This window comes from Adiantum capillus-veneris, chromosome 17 (assembly GCF_014529385.1).
Source record: "Adiantum capillus-veneris isolate H3 chromosome 17, ASM1452938v2, whole genome shotgun sequence".
NCBI lineage: Eukaryota > Viridiplantae > Streptophyta > Polypodiopsida > Polypodiales > Pteridaceae > Adiantum > Adiantum capillus-veneris.
In genome coordinates, this window is record NC_140947.1 from 33388306 (window position 1) to 33413248 (window position 24943).

Consider the following 24943-nt stretch of genomic DNA (forward strand, 5'->3'; position numbering starts at 1 on the left):
CTGAGGGCGGGCGGCGGCAACTGGGGCTGATGGTGGGGGCAGCAGCAGGGGCTGAAGGCGGGCGGACAAGGGCAGCGCGAGGGGAGGCAGCGGGGGTTGAGGGCAGGCGGGAGGCAGCCAGCTGGGAGGCCAAGCAGCGACGGGCAGCGCTGAGGGGGGGGGTGGGGGTAGCGATGGGGAGCGAAGAAGTACAGCAGTAGCAAGCGCGCGATCCTTCCAAGCAGTCCGTTCGCACATGCTGCTATTTGTGATCATTTGCACTCTCTCACTAAAGGAACAGAAGGTTCTTCCTTCCGTAAGTAAAAGGAACCCTTGAGCACAGTTCGGAGCACTCATCTTGAGCAGAGTTCAACATTCACTTCCGCTGCCCTTACATTGGTATCAGAGTTTTGACAGTGTTCTGTAACACTCAAGGAAAGAACCACAAGATTTTTGTTTGCTTGTTGCGGTCACACATAACCCAAGTCCACTTGGGCGTGTCGATTCCTAATCGTGTTTTGAAGAGTGACAGGTAACCCAAGAAAGGACTTGTCCAACCTACCCTTGTTTCTCTTTTCACTCATTGAGAGTGGACCGTGCACTTAGCGGCCAGCCAATCGACGTGAGGTGGGAAAAAGCAACATTGGTGTGAGCGCGAGTCCGCCAAGGGGTGCAAGAACCTCAAGAACCTCAAGAACTCAAGACTCAAGAACCTCAAGACTCAAGAACCTCAAGAACCAAGAACCACAAGAACCCAAGTTCCTCGTGAACTTAAGAACCCAAGACTTCAGTGTATGGTCATCACTCGAAGCGGAATCGATACTTCACATGGAGGTGATGAGCATGGAAGTGGCGAAGAAGAATTTTCCCCACCGGGAGGTTTTTCCGACCATCCCCATCTACGCCAAGGATTGCACCAAATCCTATGGAAGCTTTAGTCAAGACGATGAAGGACAGGATGATACAACGAGAAGCACAACGCGCCGCCTTGGAGCGCGAGTGCGAACCAAGAAAGGCAATCTTGGATCGTAAACACGAAGAAAGAATGATAGCCTTAGAGCGTGAGCGCGAGCAAGCACGCTTGGCGGCCGAAGAAAGAAAAGCAGAATTGGAACGCGAGCACAAAGAAAGAAAAGCCGAATTGGATCGCGAGCGCGAAGAGAGACGGTTAGCCTGGGAGCGCGAGCGTGAGCAAGCGCGCTTGGCGGCCAAAGATAGACGAGCGGCCTTGGAGTAAGAGTGTGAAGCGCAGAGAGCCCAACACATGCAAGAGTTGGTCCAGCTATTTTCTAATGTGCAGGCCCAGATTAAAAAGAATAAGGAGAAGGAGACTCTCAGTCTTTTCTTCTCCAAAGCACGACATACATGATTCGCATGATCAAGATGTGATTATTCACAAGCATGAGAAATTGCATGATAATGATGTGATTATTCACAAGCATGATGAATTACAGGATAAAGATGTGATGGGATGATGGTTTCGTTGATACTGTATAGTGAAGCTAACCTCATTGCAAATTCGATCAATCACAAAGAACAGATCTTGGCTCTCGAGTCAAGGTCCAAAGAACCCCCACAAGAAGATTGTGTATGCGCATGATTACTCAGTACGCATTGTTCGAGTGTTTCATTCGTGATGGTTTCCTGTATTTTAGTCACCGTCTTTATGTGATCCCTTTTCATAGGCATGACATATGGTACGATGAACACGATTCACTCATGAATGAGCACGGATGTATGCGGATTACTCATGAAAAGATGAAATGTTTGCATTCAAGGAATTCACATTCCATGTCTCTTCCTTGGCATGACACAATCTTAGAACGAGCACAAGAAGGATTGAGCATCAAGCATCGTAATTTTCATTGTGAATTGCCACAGTTGATAGATTTAGATCAGAAAGACAAGTTTCGATTCCATTGTTTGTGTGTGTTTGATAAATGGTTTGGCATTCCGTCTATATGTTCATCTACATCGCATGCACAGTCTTTAAAGAAGACTAGAATTTTTCCCGTCACTTTACATGGAATGGGTATGTTCATGTGTTTGTGTTAGAAGTGGTTTCAGGAATTTTCCTCCTCAGAGATTCTTGAAGAAGGTAGACGCATGACTATCAACGAAGTTGAAGCATTGAAGGAGTCACAGATGACTGTCGCTTTCGGCGTGGCCCAAAGAAGCAAGCATCACATGCACATCTAACCCTATGTGTACGTGGACAAGCTACTTCATGACTAGGGTTCAGTTCGGTTCAGTTAGCTTAGGAAGTGTTCTTGCACTTTCGTGAGTCTGTTCGCAGACCGTGCATGTCCAGGCACTTAGAGTAGATGTATATCCTCTACTTGCACATAGCATGATCATCAAATTACCATTAGAACCCATCAGGAGCATTTTTATAGTGCACAGACCTCTTTTCCCTATTTTAGCCATTTTTCACTTATTATTAATAACTGACTTTGTTGGGAAACTGGGTAGGGAAATTTGACCAAGCATCGCGCTGCCCCATTAGCTGCCGCAGCCCGCTGCCCCCCCCCTGGTCTGCGCGCTGCCCCTTAGCTGCCGCAGCCCGCTGCCCTCCTCTCGCTCTGCCTTCCCCGCTCCATCCCCCCCGCTCGCTGCTGCTTGTGCACCCGCACATTGCACAGCTGCCCTCTTCGCCCTCGCTGTCTCCTCATCACCCCCCCCCCCCCCCCCCCCCCCGTCCTCTTCGCTCCCGAAGGCCCTCTGCACCTGGCTCGGCAGCACTTTCTCTTCGGAAAAGTGCCTGGCTGACTTGTTTGCAGGTTTCTTCTTCGCCGCCCGCTTCTTCGACTCAGCAGTAGACACAGATGGAGGCTCCAGCTTCACCTCAGAGGGACTCGCCTGAAGCCCCCTCACCCGACCCCGCTGAGCCCACCATTCGACTTGCTCTTACGCCGGCAGAGCAAGCGAGCCTTGCCACAGAGGTAGAACGCTTGCAGGCGACTTCTGTCATCTGCAAGGTTCTCGGCACTCGTCCCAGCAGAGGAGAGCTGCGAGACCTTCTCCAGGCCCGCCTCCTCGCAGAGGTGGGCAAGATCTTGGATGTCCAGATTCTCGAACGGGGGTACTACCAGATTGAGCTCGAGACTTCCGAGATGGCCTCCAAGGTCATAGCTATGAGTCCATTGGCCATCCGAGCATCATGCGCCCACTTTCGACAGTGGCGACATGGTTTTGACCCGTCTTCGGATGTGCTAGTAGAGGAGGCAGACATCCCCATCTCAGTCTGCTTTCCGGGTTTACGGAGGGAGTACCTTCCACTTCTCTCCAGGATTGGCTCCGCCATCGGAACTGTCCTGGAGACACCTCGTACGGCAACATCAGTAGCTGCCAAGGCGGCTGGCATCCCTTCAGTTCGAGTTTTGGTCAGAGATACCCACACGCTCCCGAAGGTCATCCTTCTGCCTCGGGTGAGTGGGGGTTGGTTTAGAAAGAGTGTGGAGTACTCGGGTCTCCCGAACCAGTGCTTCATTTGCAGACAGATGGGCCACCTAGCGAAGGCCTGTCCACGGAGGAGACCACGACCCGCACCCCAGCCTCAGCCCCAGCCTGCCAAGGCTGGGCCGCAGCCACAGCCAGCGACACAAAGCACAGATTCAGCGCCACCCTCTGAGCCTGGGGCTCCAGCGGAGAAGGGGTGGCAGCAAGCCCGTGGCCGTCGACGCCAGGGGCCACAGCGACAGCCTGGCACTCAGAGTGGCCCCCAGGTGCCTACTCAGCAGCAGTGGGTTCACACGGGGAACCGCTTTGGTCCTCTTGAGCAGGAGGAGCCCCCTACGCCAGCCACCACCTCCGCTTCACCCTCGCCAGCCGTTCCGCCTTCCGATCTCCCCTCCTCCTCCTCATGCCCTCCCCCGCCCTCTGCTACCGCTCACTCCCCACCTCGCCCCCCCCATGTCTCTGCCGCCCCACCCCGCTTCTCCTCTCCCCCGCCCCCCCAGCCCCTTCTCCCCCTCCTCCTGCTTCAGTACCACAGTCGGCTCAGGAGACTGGACCCTTGCCGACGGCCAGGAGATCTCTTGGCAGCGCCTTCGCCACGAGTCGCCTAGCGAGAGAGGGTCAGCCCTTCTTGCGGCCCCCACTGCAGATTCAGACATCTCCTCTTGCAGCTATCCCTCGTGGTTTGACGAGCTTTGACCTCCGACGCCGCTGGGATTTCTTCGATTACGGGTTTACTCGTTTTCTTGGCGATTCCGCAGCACACCACGAGGCAGCCTGCTTCAGAGTCCACGCTTTGTTCCTCGCCGCTAGGGGGACAGAGGCCTTGGACTCAGCAGTTGGTTTCTCCTTCCCCCTCTGTGGCAGGACTAAGACAGAGTGGTCCCTCGACTCAGTGGTGGGATGGTTGCATACACAGGTTCTCAAGTTCTCTCACCACATGGGAGAACTTGGCGTTACAGATTTGCTGCAGACTTTGTGGCCACTAGCCAAGTTTGCGGTGACACCCCCAGATTCAGCAGGATGTAGACACATTGTGGTGTACTTTTTTGCTGATACGCAGTGTTTGCCTTGCTATGTATTCATTCATGAGGACTCTTGGACAGAGGAGGTTGCTTTACGCACGGCTCGCTCTACTTGGGCTTGGACCAGGCACTCACTGCAGTCTCGCCTATCTAGAGGACGCTCGGATGCGGATTACTCCCCATCCAAGCCTGCTTCGAAGATAGCTCGTCTTGCTGCTGCGGCAGCATCTGTTCTCTCTCGCTCCCCATGAGGATCATCTCGTGGAACGTGCAGGGACTAGGTGGGCCCCAGTTTCAACGACAGCGGGGCCGATTGCGTCAGGAGCTTCAGCGTTGCCTTGTGGGAGGAGAGATTGATCTCCTTATGCTTCAGGAGCACCATTTGTCTGAGAGCCGCATTCGGCGATGTCGTCAGATTTTGCGTGGACGCTATGATACCTTTTGGTCAGCTGCTTTTGGACCTGGAGGCATCCAGGGTGGGGTATGTATGACTATTGCGGACTCATTACAGCAGGCCATTGTGGGCAGAGGGATTATTGTACCAGGCAGGGCTCAGTGGATTACTATGCAGATTCAGGGTAGCCTTGTGGGTTTCCTGAACATCTATGCGCCCAATGTGGCGAGTGCTCGTGCAGAGTTTTGGTCACAGATTGTTGAGTCTTTGCCACAGGTTGACCAGTGGTGTGTAGGAGGGGACTTCAACATGTTGGAGGACCCTTCTGACAGGATCGAAGGCAGCCGTGCTACTTTGCATGGAGTCGAGTTAGCAGCTTGGGAGAGGTTTTGTATGACGTTGAGGGTCTCGGATACATGGCAGCATTCTGGCTTTGTGAGGCCTCCAGAGAGTCTTGCCTTCTCTAGATCGGACCGCAGAGTGGGAGGAGTGAATCTATCGCGCATAGATCGCTTCTACACTAGTGACCACTTCAGTGACTTGGGGGGATCAGTGGGCATCCTGGCAGGGACATCCTTCTCGGACCATGCACCAGTGATCCTCACAGTGGCAGACAGGCAGAGGAGTGGGAGCACGATGCTTCACATCCCAGAGCGGGTCTTGTTGGACTCAGCACTCAGAGAGAGGGTCGAGGCTCTATGGACAGAGGGCATGGACAGTCAGGCTCCACCTGCAGACAGAGTGGCCTCAGGCCTAGCTCAGCTTAGCCACTTCTTTCTCCAGGAGTCTTTGGCTCGACGGGCTGCAGCGAGAGAGGAGGAGCAGCGTCTCAGACGAGGCATTGCTTCACTACAGAGGATGCAGGAGCAGCATCCAGACAGTCCATGGTTGGAGGAGCAGCTACAGCAGGCTCGACAGGAGCTTGCTTGCACAGAGGAGAGGCGCCATGAGTTTGCCTTCCACCGACAGGCATCTCAGTGGACTCAGGTGGGTGACAGAGTGAGGATGGGCTGACTTTCAGCTTCTTCTTGGAGTACTGGGACCTGCTTGGCCCAGATCTTTGTAGTGCCTTTCAGTACATTCTGCACACAGGAGTGATGCCGGATAGCATGAGTGAGGGCCTGATTTACCTCATTCCAAAGTAGGGTGGCTCCTTGGATGAGATTCGACAGTGGCGCCCCATCACCATTCTCAACTCAGCCTACAAAATTCTTGCCAAGGCTCTGAGTTTGAGGATTCAACCACTTTTGGAGAGCCTTATACATGGGACTCAGACAGGTTTTGTCAAGGAACGCAGTATCCTTGACAACATCTTCACTTTTTGGGAGGCTTCTGCCCTTGCACGGCTCCGTGGGGAGGACCTTGTGATTCTTCTTCTCGATTTTGAGAATGCATACGACAGAGTTGACTGGGACTTTCTAGAGGGCACGCTACGCAGTATGGGCTTCTCAGAGGCTTGGATCAGAGGGGTGTCAGCTTTGTACAGACAGGCCCACAGTCAGGTGCTTTTGGCAAGAGGTAGAGGTGAACGCTTCATGCTCACACGATCGGTCAGACAGGGTTGTCCTCTTGCCCCCTTTCTCTTTCTGTTCTATGCGGAGGCGATGAGCAGATTTTTGGTGTCACAGCAGGTTGGTTTGAGGGGCTTAGCACTCCATATACGGGGAGATGAGCTTCTGGACGCTGAGTTTGCCGACGACTCAGCCTTGTACTTAGAGGGCCAGGAGGCCAATTTACACAGATGTGGGCAGGCTTTGGAGACCTTCTGCTGTGCATCGGGCGCACTGATCAACTGGAGAAAGACAGTGGGTTTCTCAGTTGGGAGTGCTCCTATGCCTGATTGGATGCCAGGAGAGGGTTTCAGGTGGATTCCTCCAGGGACTGCAGTTCGGTACTTGGGTTGTCAGGTTGGTTTGGATTTGTCCCCCGAGCAGCAGATTGCTCCTCTTCTCCTGTCCATCAGGAGAAAGCTGTTACATTGGAGCTCAGCACGACTTTCGCTGGCTGGTAGAGTAGTAGTTGCCAACCAGGTGTTGTTGGCGACTATGTGGTACATCACTTCTTGCTGGATCTTCTCGAGTTCTTGCATCAGCCAGGTAGAGAGGCTGATCAGGAACTTCCTTTGGTCTGGTCGCGACACTCAGATTGCCCGAGCCAAGGTGGCTTGGTCGGTCATCACACTTCCTTGTTCTCAGGGAGGGTTTGGGATCATTGATCCAGCACAGCAGAGCAGAGCCCTTCTTGGGAAGTTCGTCGTCAGAGGACTTCTTCCAAGCGAGGAGCCCTGGAAGGAGTTCTTGTTGCAGAGGCTTCATGCCAGGGTGCCTCAGTCAGGAGGCCCTTGGCAACCTTCGACCAGATGGATCTTTACAGAGTTGCGCCGAGTTGGTTTGAGCAGGAGACTGGAGGACCGATTCGCTGTGAGTTTGCTTCGTTCTTGGGAGCTACTGCGGCGTGGCCTAGAGCAACGACAGCCGACGTGCACGGAGGAGCGCCTACGGCAGCCCCTCGTCTGGAACCCCATGGTTAGCACTCAGAGAGGCCACTTGGTTGGGAGTAGGCCTCATGTTTCTTGGGGTCCCATGGCAGCAGGTCCAGCGCGCTCTCTAGGTGACTGGCTAGAGTTCACAGGTTTGTCAGAGGAGGTGCAGGTTGTCCAGCTACAGGGCATGAGAGGGGTTCAGAGCATGTGTCAGGACATCTCAGAGTCAATTCCAGCTGATTGGCTCACGCCTCTCGAGCCAGTAGCACCCCGGTGGATGGGAGCCTTCACACGACTGGAGGTTCTCATTTCAGTCAGGGCTTGCTCAGAGACTGTCCCAGCCCTGTTATTCGAGCTTCACGGTGGGGGACGATTACAGAGAGTTGCAGTAGAGGCCCCGCAGGTAGCAGAGTGTTGTTTCCAGAGGATCCGAGTTGTGGGCATCTGTGGGAGGACTTGCGTCATAGACCCTGACCCAGCAGCTCTTGAGACAGGACACTGGAGGCTATGGGCTTGGGAGTGCTGTCCACGGGCACGAGTACAATGGGATCCTGGTGAGTAGCTATGGAGGGACCCATTCTCTTCTGCAGACCGCCCAGGAGTCCCTTTCTTTCAGTACACTGTTAGGCTTGGACGTCATATACTTGCAGCACAGAGAGAGGCCCGCCCCGCTGCAGCACGTCATTGGCAGGTGGAGGGTCTCACAGTTGAGTTCTTGGCAGCTTTTTGGCAGAGGCTGTGGGACTCCAGACAGCCGAGGCGCGTCACCTTGTTCCAGTGGTTGGTTGCACACAGAGCCACAGCAGTAGGGAGCTGGCTTGTACATAGTGGTCTCTCGGCCACATGTACAGCCTGTGACTAGTTGGTGGAGAGTCAGCGACACTGTCTTTGGGACTGTCCCTCGGCCCAGCAGGTGTGGCTACGAGTTCTTCGGCTGATGCCTGCCCTCTCCACGGCTCGACAATACACTTGGGGGGCGGCGGCTTGGTCCACCCTCACGGGCCCGGCACTTCAGTTTGAGCTATCTTCCACCAGCAGGATGATAGTGATACAGGGGGGTCGACCGACACTCCAGCCTGCTACAGACCTTACTCCACAGGAGTGGAGCAGTGAGAGAGCGGAGTGTTGGGAGCTCATCAGCGGCCTAGCTCTCTGGTTCATCTGGCGGGTCCGTTGTTTCCGCATCTTTGAGGCTTGCCTTGTACCACCAGCAGAGACTGTTCGTGACTTTTGGCTAGAGCTGATCCATACTCTCAGAGGACAGCTTGAGGGACTACAGGGCAGCTCCGACCGCATGCGGGAGCGCCGCGAGGCTTTCCTTCGTCTTTGGCGCCCTGGGCCGTTTTACTCCATGGTCCAGGGGGTGCTCAGATGGCACTACTGTCCACCTGTGTGGCTTTTCCCTCCTCCCATCTCTTGATTTAGCCCCATTGTATATATGCTGTTTTTTCATTGGGAGAGTCTCCCCATCATGTTCGTTGTAGCCCTCTCTTACAGAGGTGGATGTAGCCCTATGGGCAGCTTGCATTAACTAATAGAAGGATCTTTTTCTCGGAAAAAAAAATAAATAAATTGACCAAGCATGTATATAAGAAAACCTAGCGCTAGTGTTTTCTGGCAGAAGAGGTAGCAGGGACCAGGCGTCCGACAATGCACCTTCTCAGCAAGACCCCCAGCAGGCAACCTAGCGTTTTCAACCACCAAGAGCCAAGATTTTTTTCAAGTGCAGATCAGCCCCAGCGTTTTGCAGTTGTAGATCAACCGGGCGACAGCAGATCCCTTAGCGTTTTTGCAGCAAGACATTAGATCAGCCCTAGCGTTTTTGGACAGCAATTCAACCTAGCGTTTTGCAGTTCCTCGGCGACAAGTACCATATTTGCATTAACGTTTTGCGTTTTCAGAGACTAGACTCCATACCACAGCCCCCAAACCTCGCAGATCTCACCTTCCGGCAGCAGATCCTTGCCGCACCGTTCAGATCAACCAAGGTTTGCAGATTCAGCCCGCTATTCGCAGATTTCAGCATCTGCGTTTTCAGCACGTCGTTATCACCATCGTCACCGACATAGAGTCAGAATTCAGCAGATACAAGGTTTGCAGATTTCAGCCCTTAGCATTCAGTTTTCAGCCCGTCTCGTCGCCGTCGACATCGTCGGCAAGTCCATTGCATTGTAGAGATTTATGCAATCAATAGTAGACCGCTCTCGCCATAGAGAGTGGGGCCTTCGGAGGAGGGTTTGACAATTTTTTTGGTGTCATATTCTTCTCTCTCTATCTCTCAGTCTCAGTACCTTCATGCACAGTGTTTACCCACTTTGTTTGTGATCATTTGCAGTCTCTCACTAAAGGAACGGAAGGTTCTCCCTTCCATAAGAAGAAGGAACTTCGGAGCACTCATCTTGAGCAAAGTTCAACATTCACTTCCGTTGCACCTTACATGACATGTCTGCATGAAAGCAGTGGCTACTGAAGATTTGGTTTTATGCATGTTTTGCGGGCGTAATCGAGAGTAATTACTCTTCTTTAAGAAGAAGGGGACTTGGGGGGGGGGGGGGGGGGGGGGGGGGGGGGGGGGATATGTCACAAAATGATGACGTGGCATCACTTTTCAGATGAGAAGAGAAGAGTCAAAGCCGGATTGGACTCAAGCCTGAAACCATCCTGAAACGTGGCACAAATCACGAAGCAGTCGTACACACGTATTGAAGTGGCATGTGGAGATTGGGCTTGCTTTTGGGCATCTGTTATGAAAGTGTTGACAACTTGTGCTTGGAGCATCTATTTTTACAGGCGTTGGTGCTTTGCACTTATACAAGTAGCTGTGATGTTTGAAGTCACTTTTGGGGATTGCTCTTGGACATGTGCCTATGAAAGAGAGGCCAAGGATCTCAATTAGCCAGGCGGGCTGCGACATTGTGAGCATTCAAAGGGAGGGTGTGGCTCTCCAAGATTCTATCAATGACTTCAGTCTTAATGGAATAAAGGAATATTGGTGACGGGCACGTAGTTGAGGGGCCAATGCTTCTCGGAATAAAACTCCACCACTCCATGTCTCTTGTCTACAGTGTAGTATTCTCTCTTTAAGTTCAGCTCTTTGCGATTTCGGTTCACTTCGGCATTGTTGCAGTGTTTCTAATGTCTTTGCCCTCAAGCTCTGAAGGTCTGGCGTGCAGTTTGTGCCTTGCTCTATAGACTGGGTGTTCATACAGGCTGTCTCTTGGGGTGCGGTTTGTCAGCTGCTATAATTCCCGGGTTCTCACCTTACTGTTGAGGGGGCAGGGTTGGCTCCAGTTTTCCTATTGACAGAACTTGGCTATTGACGGGGCACTTTGGACGTGTTGCAGTACCGTACAGGTTTTTGGGCCACCACTGGCAAGATCATTTTCGCCACTGTGGTTGCAATCACTTTGGTGTCTAATAGACGTCAAAATGAAAAGAAGTGAATAGGACCATTGTGGCCTGCCAATTATAAATAGAGGCCAAGGGCCAATTTGGGACGCCAACCAGTGACAACCACTAGCAATGTGCTAGAGGAGAGCCCGCCAATGAGAGGGAGAGGCCACTTTCTATAGGATGCTCTTTCTACAGATGCTAACCTATGTCCTCGGGTGTTGCCCTAGCTAGAGGGTGCTGCCAAATGTTGGCTTGGGGGGGGGGGTGTTTTAGATAGTGCAAAGCAAAAGCATTGCAAATGTCCAGCTGCTGATGTCAGCAAAGTCACATAAGAAGGTTGAGCTTAAAAAGGGCCACCGATGGCAAAATGTGAGTCTCCCGCAAATAAGAAATATTATGTAAGCACTCAGACCAGTTTGAGAGACTCCAGGGCAGCTCCGACCGCATGGGGGAGCACCGCGAGGCCTTCTTGCGACTTTGGTGCCCAGGGCCCATCTTCACCATGGTTCATGGCGCACCTAGATGGCAGCACCGTCCACCAGTGTGGTTGTTTCCTCCTCCCATCTCCTGATTTAGTCATGATTGTACATATCTTGTTTTTTCATTGGGAGAGTCTCCCCACATGTTGATGTAGCCCTCTCTAGGAGGGGCAAATTGTAGCCCATTGGACAAGCTTTCTTAACTCATGGAAGGATCTTTTTCTTAGGGGGAAAAAAAGAAATTTTATGTGATATGGAAAGGAACAAATAGGGATTAATACCTCATGCCACCAGCCCACGGGAATGAAGATTGCCTCCCCAGCATTCAACTGATGCAAAACAACCAGCTCAAAGGTAAAATAGAGCTGAGAAACTAACATGACGTAACCTGAGTATTCTCATACCTCAACTCGAAAGCGCTTACAACTGAAATAACGAGGATGTTCTCTCTGATTTGAAAGAATTGCTGACCCAATCTGAGAGAAGTTGTTCAACAAGCCTGTTTACAAAGGGAATCTTATAAACAGGAAAAAAAAAAAATGCTCTCACCCTCACCACAGGATAATCAACAATTTTTGTTACATGAGCCTAATCAGAACCTAACATTGACCTGTGTGTGTTAGAAATACCAGAACTTGCTTCAGTTTCATTGCTACACAAATCAAACTTGACAGGTATAAAATAATCCATGCAAGCTTATTGCTACAACTCATCCCTGCTAGTTTACTTCTTTGAATCAGTTTTAAGTGTATCTAAATGAATCAGAAAACAAGCACAGGATCGACAAAAAAATACAGTGCAAGTCATAAACTGATGCAAGCCATCCGCAAAACCATGTTACCATGAGTACCATCACGTCATCATCATCAATGCCCGAGGATGCCCGGCATCAGGTGCTGTCCGAGACAGTATTGCATCGGTCATTGAAGAGCATCGTCAATATCTGCCTCTGTGAATAGTCGTACTGAATGTCTCCCATGTCGTGCTAGAATAGTCCTGATTCTCTGATGGAGCCTCTGTCAAATTGTCAACCCGTGGTCGCCCTCGTAGATGTGGACATCTAGCTCTCCCAAGCTCAATGGCTCGGTCAACTAATATACCTCTGGTATAGATGAGCTCTGAATTCTGCTGTGAAGCTTGCTCATCTGACTATTGAGTCCCTGCTCTAAAGAAGTCAGTGATCTCCCTCTATGAATGTCTCCCACTGCCTGATCTCCTCAAGTGACTCTCCCTCTGTCTATGCAGCTCTAGCAAAAACAACCCGAGGCATCTCTGATCTTGATATCTCATGACTCTAGCCAACGGTCCAAAGCCCTCTCTGAATAGATAATGAAAGCGGCATCGTATCTCATAGTATACCGGACAATGAAAAGTGTGATGTAACTTTGTCTCTGGCTCTATATGACACAACTAGCAAATCCTGGCCTCTGCTGGTACTCTCTTGAATCTGCCAGTCTCAATCTCTAATTGATGCGATGATGTGCGCATCTGATCAATAGCACATCGTATCCCATGGGATAAAATGAGTGTCCATATAGCCTGGTCTGATCACATATCCATCTCTTCGTGACGAACTCTTGTGTCGGTTGTATCCATGTGCTCCTGGTATCTAGCTGAATCAGATCCTGATGTATGAGTCTAGTGATCTCATCATCTCTGTCCGTGTGAGAGATAGGGAGGGTGCATCCAAGGAGTACTCGAACGCAGGCAGTCTATCCATGATAATATCATGTGATGACTCAAGGGCTAGCCGAGCATATCTATCTCTAGGGAGGTCCCATAACTGTGCATGAAGGATACTAATCTAGTAAGTGCCTCGACCACGAGAGGGGGGGCAGCTAGCTCGGCTCGAATAATCTCATGTGTCACTGAGGGCTTAGCCCGAAGCATCCGAGAGATCATAGAGACTAAAGGCCTCTCCATACATCTCCATCCATCAATGCTACTAGTTATGCCATGATGGTCCACTGAGGGTCCCCAAATCTGAACTTTGTAAAGCATAGTTGAAGCCACTAGAGTGTCAAAAAGATAGAGCTTTGTTCGAGATCCCTGAAACTGAACCTGCAAACACATCCTCTCCAAACCTCCCAAGGCTGCATAAGCTCTCATCAATCTAGTCTCTGTTGCTCTCCTCAAAGAAAATATCGGTCCAATGAAGACTACTCCAAGATAGGTGTATGCATCTGTATACTCCACCGTCTAACCCACTGTGGTGTGGTGTTAAACACCATAACCTTGGTTTTCCCCATGTTAACAGACAATCCACTATCATGAGCAAATGTGTACAGAGCATCTAAGTGATGTTGCATACCCTCTGGGGAGTCTGAAATCAACACAATACCATCAGCATAAAACAATAGAGGGATCCATGTCCCTGCCAGCTGTGCTCCTCTATCACCATCCCTCTCAATGTAGTCAGAAACCTCCTCCACATACATACCAAATAGTGCAGGAGATAAGGACCTTCTGTGCTTGTGATATAACTGAGCTCGCTGTTGCTGTATCCCCGTCGCTACGCTCTCGCCCTCCCCCCTCCCCCCCCCAGCGCTGCCCGCCTGCCCCCCTGCTAGCCCTCGCTGCCCCCCTCACTGCTTGCTCGCCCACACGCTGCCCTAACCCTGCTGTAGCAGCGCGCGCAACTGCTGCTGCTGCAGCCCCGCCCGCTTTTTCCGCCTCTGCCGCCAGCTGCCCTGCCCCTGTTGCAGTCACTCCCGCCTGCTGCCGCCTCCGCCTTTGCTGCCAGCGCTCCAGCATTACCCCCCCCCCCCCGACCCGCCTGCTTTTATTTTTCCTTCCAGTTGGTACCTACAGCATTGAGTCCATTTTGGGGCAGTGCTGTGAGTGCCAAGTTGCAGATTCCGCCCGCCGTCTTCTTCTTACGCCACAGCAGTAGACAAAGATGGAGGCTCCAGCTTCGCCACAGAGGGACTCGCCTGAAGCCCCCTCGCCCGACCCCGCTGAGCCCACCATTCGACTTGCTCTTTCGCCGACAGAGCAAGCGAGCCTTGCCGCAGAGGTAGAGCGTTTGCAGGCGACTTCGGTCATCTGCAAGGTTCTCGGCACCCGACCTAGCAGAGGAGAGTTGCGAGACCTTCTCCAGGCCCGCCTTCTCACAGAGGTGGGCAAGATCTTGGATGTCCAGATTCTCGGACGGGGGTACTACCAGATTGAGTTCGAGACCTCCGAGATGGCCTCCAAGGTCATAGCTATGAGTCCACTGGCCATCCGAGCATCGCGCGCCCACTTTCGATAGTGGCGACATGGTTTTGACCCGACTTCGGATGTGCTAGTAGAGGAGGCAGACATCCCCATCTCAGTCTGCTTTCCGGGTTTACAGAGGGAGTACCTACCACTTCTCTCCAGGATTGGTTCCGCCATCGGGACTGTCCTGGAGACACCTCGTACGGCAGCATCAGTAGCTGCCAAGGCGGCTGGCATCCCCTCAGTTCGAGTTTTGGTCAGAGATACCCACACGCTCCCGAAGGTCATCCTTCTGCCTCGGGTGAGTGGGGGTTGGTTTAGACAAAGTGTGGAGTACTCGGGTCTCCCGAACCAGTGCTTCATTTGCAGACAGATGGGCCACCTAGCGAAGGCCTGTCCACGGAGGAGGCCACGACCTGCACCTCAGCCTCAGCCTGCCAAGGCTGGGCCGCAGCCTCAACCAACGGCACAGCGCAGAGATTCAGAGCCACCCTCCGAGCCTGGGGCTCCAGCGGAAGAGGGGTGGCAGCAAGCCCGTGGCCGCCGACGCCAAGGGCCACAGCGACAACCTAGCACTCAGAGTGGCCCTCAGGTGCCTACTCAGCGGCAGTGGGTTCCCACGGGGAACCGCTTTGGTCCTCTTGAGCAAGAGGAGCCCCCTACGCCAGCCTCCACCTCCGCTTCACCCTCGCCAGCCACCCCACCTACAGATTTCCCCTCCTCCTCCTCATCCACCCCCCGCCCTCTGCTCCCGTCCACTCCCCACCTCGCCCCTCTACCTCTGTCCTCCCACCCCACTTTTCTTCCCCTCCGCCCCCCCATCTCCTTCTCCCCCCCCTCCTGCTCCAGTACCACAGTCGACTCAGGAGACTGGTCCCTCGCCGACGGCTAGGAGATCGCTTCGCAACGCCTTTGCCACGAGTCGCCTAGCGAGAGAGGGTCAGCCCTTCTTGCGGCCCCCTCTGCAGATTCATACATCTTCCCTTGCAGCTATCCCTCATAGTCTGACGACCATAGACCTCCGACGCCGTTGGGATTTCTTCGACTACGGGTTCACTCGCTTTCTCGGCAATTCCGCGGCAGACCACGAGGGAGCCTGCTTCAGGGTCCATGCTTTGTTCCTCGCCGCTAGGGGGACAGAGACCCTAGACTCAACAGGTGGTTTCTCCTTCCCCCTCTGTGGTAGGACCGAGACAAAGTGGTCCCTGAACTCAATGGTGGGATGGTTGCATACACAGGTTCTCGAGTTCTCTCACCACATGGGAGAACTTGGAGTTACAAATTTGCTGCAAACTTTGTGGCCACTGGCCAAGTTTGCGGTGACACCCCCAGACTCAGCAGGATGTAGGCACATTGTGGTGTACTTTTTTGCTGATACGCAGTGTTTGCCTTGCTATGTATACATTCATGAGGACTCCTGGACAGAGGAGGTTGCCTTACGTACGGCTCACTCTGCCTGGGCTTGGGCTAGGCATTCACTGCAGTCTCGCCTATCAAGAGGACGCTCGGATGCGGATTACTCCTCATGCGGCAGCGTCTTTCTCTCTCGCTCCCCATGAGGATCGTCTCGTGGAACGTGCAGGGATTAGGTGGGCCCCAGTTTCAGCGACAGTGGGGCCGATTGCGTCAGGAGCTTCAGCGTTGCCTTGTGGGAGGAGAGATTGATCTCCTTATGCTTCAGGAGCACCATCTGTCTGAGAGCCGCATTCGGCGATGTGGTCAGATTTTGCGTGGACGATATGATACCTTTTGGTCAGCTGCTTTTGGACGTGGAGGCATCCAGGGTGGGGTATGTATCACTATTGCGGACTCATTGCAGCAGGCCATTGTGGGCAGAGGGATTATTGTGCCAGGCAGGGCTCAGTGGATTACTACGGAGGTTCAGGGTGGCCTTGTGGGCTTCCTGAACATCTATGCGCCCAATGTGGCAAGTGCTCGTGCAGAGTTTTGGTCACAGATTGTTGATTCTTTGCCACAGGCTGACCATTGGTGTGTACGAGGGGACTTCAACATGTTGCAGGACCCCCCTGACAGGATCGGAGGCAGCCATGCTACTATGCATGGAGTCGAGTTAGCAGCTTGGGAGAGGTTGTGTATGACTTTGAGGGTCGCGGATACATGGCAACATTCTGGCTTTGTGAGGCCTTCAGAGAGTCTTGCCTTCTCTAGATCGGACCGCAGAGTGGGAGGAGTGAATCTATCGCGGATAGATCGTTTCTACACTAGTGACCACTTCAGTGACTTGGGGGGATCAATGGGCATCCTGGCAGCGACATCCTTCTCGGACCATGCACCAGTGATCCTCACAGTGGCAGACAGGCAGAGGAGTGGGAGCACGATGCTTCGCATCCCAGAGCAGGTCTTGTTGGACTCAGCACTCAGAGAGAGGGTAGAGGCTCTCTGGACAGAGGGGATGGACACCCAGGCTCCACCTGCAGACAGAGTGGCCTTAGGCCTAGCTCAGCTTAGCGACTTTTTTCTACAGGAGTCTCTGGCTCGACGGGCTGCAGCAAGAGAAGAGGAGCAGCATCTCAGACGAGGCATTGCTTCACTACAGAGGATGCAGGAGCAGCATCCAGACAGTCCATGGTTGGAGGAGCAACTAGAGCAGGCTCGACAGGACCTTGCTTGCACAGAGGAGAGGCGTCATGAGTTTGCCTTTCACCATCAGGCATCTCAATGGACTCAGGTGGGTGACAGAGTGACAGGTGCTTTCTTTGAAACGGTGGGACCTCGGCACTCGCATGCCAAGGTCAATCAATTGAGGAGACCCGATGGGTCAGTTGTTTGTGAGCCCGAGGATATGCGTGCAGTTGCTACTGACTTTGACCTTGAGTTACTGTCGGCTGAGCCCCAGTCAGAGCGGCAGGATGCATGCAGAGAACAAGTTTGGGCACAGATGCCTTGTCTTGTGACTGAGGAGATGCGCCAGAGGCTAGAGATGCCTCTTCAACTTGAGGAGTTGCACACGGCTCTTAGGGCCCTCCCTCGTGGTAGCTGTCCAGGTGAGGATGGGCTGACTCCGAGCTTCTTCTTGGAGTACTGGGACCTGTTTGGCCCAGATCTTTGTAGTGCCTTTTGGTACATTCTGGACACAGGAGTGATGCCGGATAGCATGAGTGAGGGCCTGATTTACCTCATTCCAAAGGAGGGTGACTCCTTGGATGAGATTCGACAGTGGCGCACCATCACCATCCTCAACTCAGCCTACAAAATTCTTGCCAAAGCTCTGAGTTTGAGGGTTCAGCCACTTTTGGAGAGCCTTATACATGGGACTCATACAGGTTTTGTCAAGGAGCGCAGTATCCTTGACAACATCTTCACTTTCTGGGAGGCTTCTGCCCTTGCACGGCTCCGTGGGGAGGACCTTGTGATTCTTCATCTCGATTTTGAGAAGGCATACGACAGAGTTGACTGGGACTTTCTAGAGGGCACTCTACGCAAGATGGGCTTCTCACATGCTTGGATCAGAGGGGTGTCAGCTTTGTACAGACAGGCTCACAATCAGGTGCTTTTGGCAGGAGGTAGAGGTGAGCGCTTCATGCTCACACGATCGGTCAGACAGGGTTGTCCTCTTGCCCCCTTTCTCTTTCTGTTCTATGCGGAGGCGATGAGCAGATTTTTGGTGTCACAGCAGGTTGGTCTGAGGGGCTTAGCACTGCCTATACGGGGGGATGAGCTTCTGGACGCTGAATTTGCCAACGACTCAGTCTTGTACTTAGAGGGCCAGGAGGCCAATCTCCACAGATGTGAGCAGGCTTTGGAGACCTTCTGTTGTGCATCGGGCGCACTGATCAACTGGAGAAAGACAGTGGCTTTCTCGGTTGGCAGTGCTCCTGTGCCAGATTGGATGCTAGAAGAGGGTTTGAGGTGGATTCCCCCAGGGACTGCAGTTCGGTACTTGGGTTGTCAGGTTGGTTAGGACTTGTCCCCCGAGCAGCAGATTGCTCCTCTTCTCCTGTCCATCAGGAGAAAGCTGTTACATTGGAGCTCAGCACGACTTTCGTTGGCTGTTAGAGTAGTAGTTGCCAACCAGGTGTTGTTGGCGACTATGTGGTACATCACTTCTTGCTGGATCTTCTCGAGTTCTTGTATCAGTCACGTTGAGAGGCTGATCAGGAACTTCCTTCGGTCAGGTCGTGACACTCTGATTGCCCGAGCCAAGGTGGCTTGGTCGGTCATGACACTTCCTTGTTCTCAGGGAGGGCTTGGGATCATTGATCCAGCACAGCAGAGCAGAGCCCTTCTTCGGAAGTTCATCGTCAGAGGACTTCTTCCAGGCGAGGAGCCCTGGAAGGAGTTCTTGCTGCAGAGGCTTCGTGCCAGGGTGCCTCAGTCAGGAGGCCCTTGGCAACCTTCGACCAGATGGATCTTCACAGAGTTGCGCCGAGTTGGTTTGAGTAGGAGATTGGAGGACCGCTTCGCTATGAGTTTGCTTCGATCTTGGGAGCTCTTACGGCGTGGCCTAGAGTAGAGACAGCCGACGTGCACGGAGGAGCGCCTACGGCAGCCCCTCGTCTGGAACCCCATGGTTAGCACTCAGAGAGGCCACTTGGTTGGGAGTCGGCCTCATGTTTCTTGGGGTCCCATGGCAGCAGGTCCAGCGCGCTCTCTAGGTGACTGGCTAGAGTTCACAGGTTTGTCAGAGGAGGTGCAGGTTGTCCAGCTACAGGGCATGAGAGGGGTTCAGAGCATGTGTCAGGACATCTCAGAGTCAGTTCCAGCTGATTGGCTCACGCCTCTCGAGCCAGTAGCACCCCGGTGGATGGGAGCCTTCACACGACTGGAGGTTCTCATTTCAGTCAGGGCTTGCTCAGAGACTGTCCCAGCCCTGTTATTCGAGCTTCAGGGTGGGGGACGATTACAGAGAGTTGCAGTAGAGGCCCCGCAGGTAGCAGAGTGTTGTTTCCAGAGGATCCGAGTTGTGGGCATCTGTGGGAGGACTTGCGTCATAGACCCTGACCCAGCAGCTCTTGAGACAGGACACTGGAGGCTATGGGCTTGGGAGTGCTGTCCACGGGCACAAGTACAGTGGGATCCTGGTGAGTGGCTATGGAGGGACCCATTCTCTTCTGCAGACCGCCCAGGAGTCCCTATCTTTCAGTACACTGTTCGGCTTGGACGTCATATACTTGCAGCACAGAGAGAGGCCCGCCCCGCTGCAGCACGTCATTGGCAGGAGGAGGGCCTCACAGTCGAGTTCTTGGCAGACTTTTGGTAGAGGCTGCGGGACTCCAGACAGGCGAGGCGCGTCACTTTGTTTCAGTGATTGGTTGCACACATAGCCACGGCAATAGGGAGTTGGCTTGTGCATAGTGGTCTCTCGGCTGCATGTGCAGCCTGTGACCAGTTGGTGGAGAGTCAGCATCACTGTCTTTGGGACTGTCCCTCGGTCCAGTAGGTGTAGCTACGAGTTCTTCGGTTGATGCCTACTCTCTCCATAGCTCGACAGTACACTTGGGGGCCAGTGGCCTCGTCCACACTCACCGGCCCGGCACTTCAGTTTGAGCTATCTTCCACCAGCAGGATGATAGTGATGTAGGGGGGGCGACCTACAGTCCAACCTGCTACAGAGCTTACTCCACAGGAGTGGTGCAGTGAGAGAGAGGAGTGCTAGGAGCTCATCAATGGCCTGGCACTTTGGTTCATCTAGCGGGCCCGCTATTTCCGCATCTTTGAGGCTCGCCCTGTGCCACCAGCATAGACTGTTCGTGACTTTTGGCTAGAGCTGATCCATACTCTCAGAGGACAGCTTGAGGGACTACAGGGTAGCTCCGACCGCATGCGGGAGCGCCGAGAGGCTTTGCTTCGACTCTGGTGCCCTGGGCCTTTCTACACCATAGTCTAGGGGGTGCCATATGGCACTACTGTCCACCTGTGTGGCTCTTCCCTCCTCCCATCTCTTGATTTAGCCTCATTGTATATATGCTGTTTTTTCATTGGGAGTCTCCCCATCATGCTTGTTGTAGCCCTCTCTTGCAGAGGTGGATGTAGCCCTATGGGCAGTTTTCATTAACTAATAGAAGGATCTATTTCTCGGAAAAAGAAAATAGTGCAGGAGATAGCGGGCAGCCCTGTTTCACCCTGATAGTCGAGTGAACTAAATCAAAAATCCCCTCTCAAGTGCAAACATGCCCCACCATTGACCTGTATAGAGCAATGATCCCCCAAATCAACTTTGTGGGTACCCCCATGTCACGTGACACATCCAACCCTATGTGTCCGTGGACAAGCTACAGCATGATCAGGGTTCAGTCAGTCTAGATTTAGAAGTGATCTGGCACTTTTGTGAGTCTATTCGTAGACCATGCATGCACAGCCACTTAGCATAGATGCATATCCTCTGGTTGCACACAGCATGATCATCAGAATTCCCATCAAAATCCATTAGAATCAGTTAGGGGAATTTTCCAGTGCATTTAGCCTATTTTCCCTATTTTTGGTTATTTTCACTTATTATTTTTACGTGACTTTCCAACAAAAGTAGGTAGGGCAATTTTGCTAAGTTAATATATAAGCAAACCCAAGTTAGCACTTTCTGGCAGAAGAGGCAGCAGGAGCACATGCTCAACAGGCACCTTCTCAGCACAACCCCAGCAGGAACCCTTGGCGTTTTTGATTCCCCCATCCTTGCCACACCCTCAAGAACCCTAGCGTTTTCTGTTCCTAGCAGTTCCCCGCATCATCAGCAGTACCTGATTCCCTTGGCATTTTCAGCTTGCATCCTCGCCAACAAGACCTTCACAGCCTGGCGTTTTCAACCATGATCACCAGCAACAGACCCGGCAAAGCCAGCGTTTTCTACTAACGCTAGAAGAGCATCAACGTTTTTGGTTTTCAGCCCATTCCGCAGCAGAACAGCAAATAATTCAGCCCATTCCGCAACGTTTTCAGCCTTCTTGGACAGCAGATAATTCAGCCCTAGTTGGTTGCAGAATACCCCCATTTTTAGCCCATAAAAACACAGCCAAAACAGTCATTTTCAACCACCGAAACAGTCCCGAATTTCAGCAGATAGAAAAACACAGATTTCAGCCCTAAAGTCGTTGTCGCCATCACCGTCATCGTCATCGGCAGTCCCAAGTTGCATTAGTCCATTGCATACGCATTGTACCACTTGTGCAATCAAAAGTAGACCACTCTCGCCGACGAGAGTGGGGCCTTCGGAGGAGGGTTTTACAACGTCTCGTGTCGTATCTCTCTTCTCTCTCTATCTCTCAATCTCATTCACTTGCACGCACAGTGTCCATTCACTTTGTCGTGATCATAGCACTTCCCTTAAGAATGGAAGGCTCTCCCTTGCATAAGAACTAAAAGGAACCCTTGAGCACAGTTCGGAGCACTCATCTTGAGCAAAGCGCAAACAATCATTCCGCTGCACCTAACATTGGTATCAGAGCTTTGGCAGTGTTCTGTATCACTCAAGGAAAGAACCACAAGAATTTTTTTTGCTTGTTGAGGTCACAAGAACCCAAGTTCGCTTGGGCGTGTGGATTCCTAATCGTGTTTTGTTGAAGAGTGACAGGAATCCCAAGAAAGAAGGGCTTGTCCAGCCTACCCTTGTGTCTCTTTTCACTCATTGAGAGCGGACCGTGCACTTAGCGGCCGGTCAATCGACGTGAGGTGGGAAAAAGCAACCTTGGTGTGAGCGCAAGGCCGCCAAGGGATGCGCCAAGGGAAAGGAGTAGAACTTGGGTGAAGAGAAGATCCTTCTCAAACACGGTTTGCAAGCGAAAGAAAACCTCAAGAACCTCAAGAACCCAAGAACCCAAGACCCTCAAGAACCCAAGTTCCTCGTGAACTTAAGAACCAAAGATCATAGTGCATGGTCGTCACCCGAAGCGGAATGGATACTTCGCATACAGGTGATGAGCATGAAAGAGGCGACGAAGAATTTTCCCCACCAGGAGACTTTTTCGACCCTCCCCCTTCGCCATCTACGCCACCAAGTGTACCAAACCCTATGGAGGAAATGGTCAAGCAAATGATGGCCATGATGGATAGACGAGAAGCAAATCGCCTTGCTCAGGACCGTGAGCGCGACGAAAGAAACGCAAGACTTGCCGCACAACAAGAAGACAATCGCCTTGCTTTAGCACGCGAGCGTGACGCACGCAAAGAACGAAAACAACAAAGGAAGGCGGACGAGGCAGCTCAAAGATTGGCTTTGGAGACCGAGCGTGAAGTTCAAAGAGAGCTACGCACTCAAGAATTGCTTTGACAAGCGCTAGCTTCGAAAACCGAACCACCCAAAGACCGTGGGAGTTCCTCAAGTGGTGCAAGCCACGATGCGGATTCCAACCATCCAGTCACAGAGAAGTTGACTTTCAGTAAGTATGACGGTAAGATGGATGCTACGGTTATTCATTCTTGGTTGCATCAATTTATTGCTTATTTTGCGACAACTAAGAAGATAGGAAATAGCAAAGTTTTGATGGCAACTATGTACCTTGCCGATGATGCCATTAATTGGTACCACGCATGGCAAGAGGCACAGCTAGCCGCGCACCTAGAGGAAGCCGACGCGTTCACGTCCCTTTCCTTCGATTGGGCTGATTTCCAAGACAAGCTCAAGGTGCGGTTTATGCCACCTCAGTACCTCGCACGATTGAAGGACGATTGGCGCTCTCTAAAGCAAAATGGTATGCCGGTTATGTCTTTTTCTAATCGTGTTTTGCAGCTAGGCACTCAATTACGAAAATCGGATGATGAGCGCAAAGAGGGTTTTCTCTTTGGATTGGACGAGTATATCAAGTACGATGTCAAGGTTCTCAATCCAATCGATCTCAACAAGGCGGTAGCGATTGCTCCCGCACAGGAGATGAAGCACAACAAGGGAAAGCCTAAGGAGAACAAGACTTCCACAAGTACCTCGCAGACTTCTCAGAACGGTAAGAACGGTAAGAATGGTAACTCTTCCAACAGTCTCTCAGAAAAGGATTCTTCCAATGAATCTAAGGGTAAGGCTAACACAATTGCTAAACCTAAGCTTACTCCAGATGAAAAGGTAGCACAAGGAATTGTAGGAGGATACATCACGTCAGAAGAGCAAAGCACTTATTCTAAGGAATGTCGTTGTTTTCATTGTCACATTAAGGGTCACATAAAAAGAACATGTCCTAAGCTTGAATCGAATGAATCTAAGGAATCCACACAACCCACTTCCTCTGTCAATGCAATTAATGATAACACGAGTGTGTCCCAAGTTTCTCATGACCCTCCCATTGATGATTCTCTCATTAAATGTTATGGTCGTACGTCGGGGCACCGTTTTGTCATATTGTTCAACCCAGGTAGTATGCATGATGTGATCAGTTCCTCTCTTGTTGAGAGAGTCTGCCTCGAAGTTAGTCCGAGATCTCCTTTCGAGGTCTCTGGCTTTCGTCCCGGTATGAACGCTCTCATCACAGAGGAGTGCCTTGATGTGTTGTTTGCAATTCAACAAACTGCCTTCACTAGAAGATTTGTTGTTTCTCCTCTCTTAGGATGTGATATGATTTTGGGCATTCGATGGTTTCGTGATAATGACGCTCTCATGGATTTTAAAACTAACACTATAACTCTCAATGCCAAAAGTGATTCTCCTATTGTCATTCATGGAGAGGACATTGTTCATTCTCCATCTCTCATTGCTAATATGCAGGACAAGAGTGAAAGGATTCACGAGAAGAAGACTCTCTCAGTCTCTTTTTCTCCACAGCATGACACACAGAATTTGAATGATGATGATAAGCATGATGATTTGAATGACAAGCATGATGATTTGGATGACAAAGATAAGCATGATGATTTGAATGATATTGCTAAGCATGATGATTTGGATGCCAATGACAAGCATGATGATTTGCATGATCGAGATGTGATCTCTCACAAGCATGATGAGTTGCATGAAGATAATGTGATTGTTCACAAGGATGATGTGTTAGTGGATGCTTTTTCTAGCGAAGCTAACCTCGTTGTAGATTCGATCAATCACCAAGAACCGATCTTGGCTTTCAAGTCGAGGTCCAAAGAATCCCCACAGGACGATTCGATCATTCAGGAAGAAGCGATCTTGGCTCTCGAGCCTAGGTCCAAAGAACCCTCACAAGAAGTATTTTGTGTTCGCATGATTGATACGCACGCATTGTTCGAGTGTTTCATTCGTAATCGTTTCCTGTATTTTAGTCAGCATCTTTATGTGATCCCTTTTCCTAGGCATGACATATTGTATGTTGAGAACGTTTCTCTCATGGATGAGCACGAATGTATGTCAGGAAGTCACATTCTATGTCTCTTCCTTGGCATGACAGTTTCCGAACGAGCACATGAAAGTATGAGCACCAAGCGTGGGCATTTCCATTGTGTTTTGCCACAGTTGATTTCTTTAGATCATAAGAGAAAGATTCGATCTCATTGTTTGCATGTGTTTGATGAACGGGTTGTCACTCCGTCTCTATGTTCATCTACATTGCATACATAGTCTTTAGCGAAGACAAGATTTTTTCCACTCACTTTACATGGAATAGGTATGTTCATGTTTTTGTGTTGGAAA

At 51.7% G+C, this 24943-nt stretch overlaps 1 protein-coding gene across 1 annotated transcript in view; it reads right to left on the bottom strand.

Moving 5' to 3' along the window:
• Positions 1–9937: 9937 nt before the first annotated feature.
• Positions 9938–24943, bottom strand: part of LOC147437030 (uncharacterized) — a 36575-nt gene continuing 21569 nt past the window's right edge. The window contains exons 5-7 of the mRNA XM_086486444.1: positions 11613–11707; positions 11490–11537; positions 9938–9997 (exon numbers count right to left, since the gene is read on the bottom strand). Of these exons, the coding sequence (XP_086342570.1) occupies positions 9938–9997; positions 11490–11537; positions 11613–11707 (203 nt within the window). The remainder of the gene's footprint in view (positions 9998–11489; positions 11538–11612; positions 11708–24943) is intronic.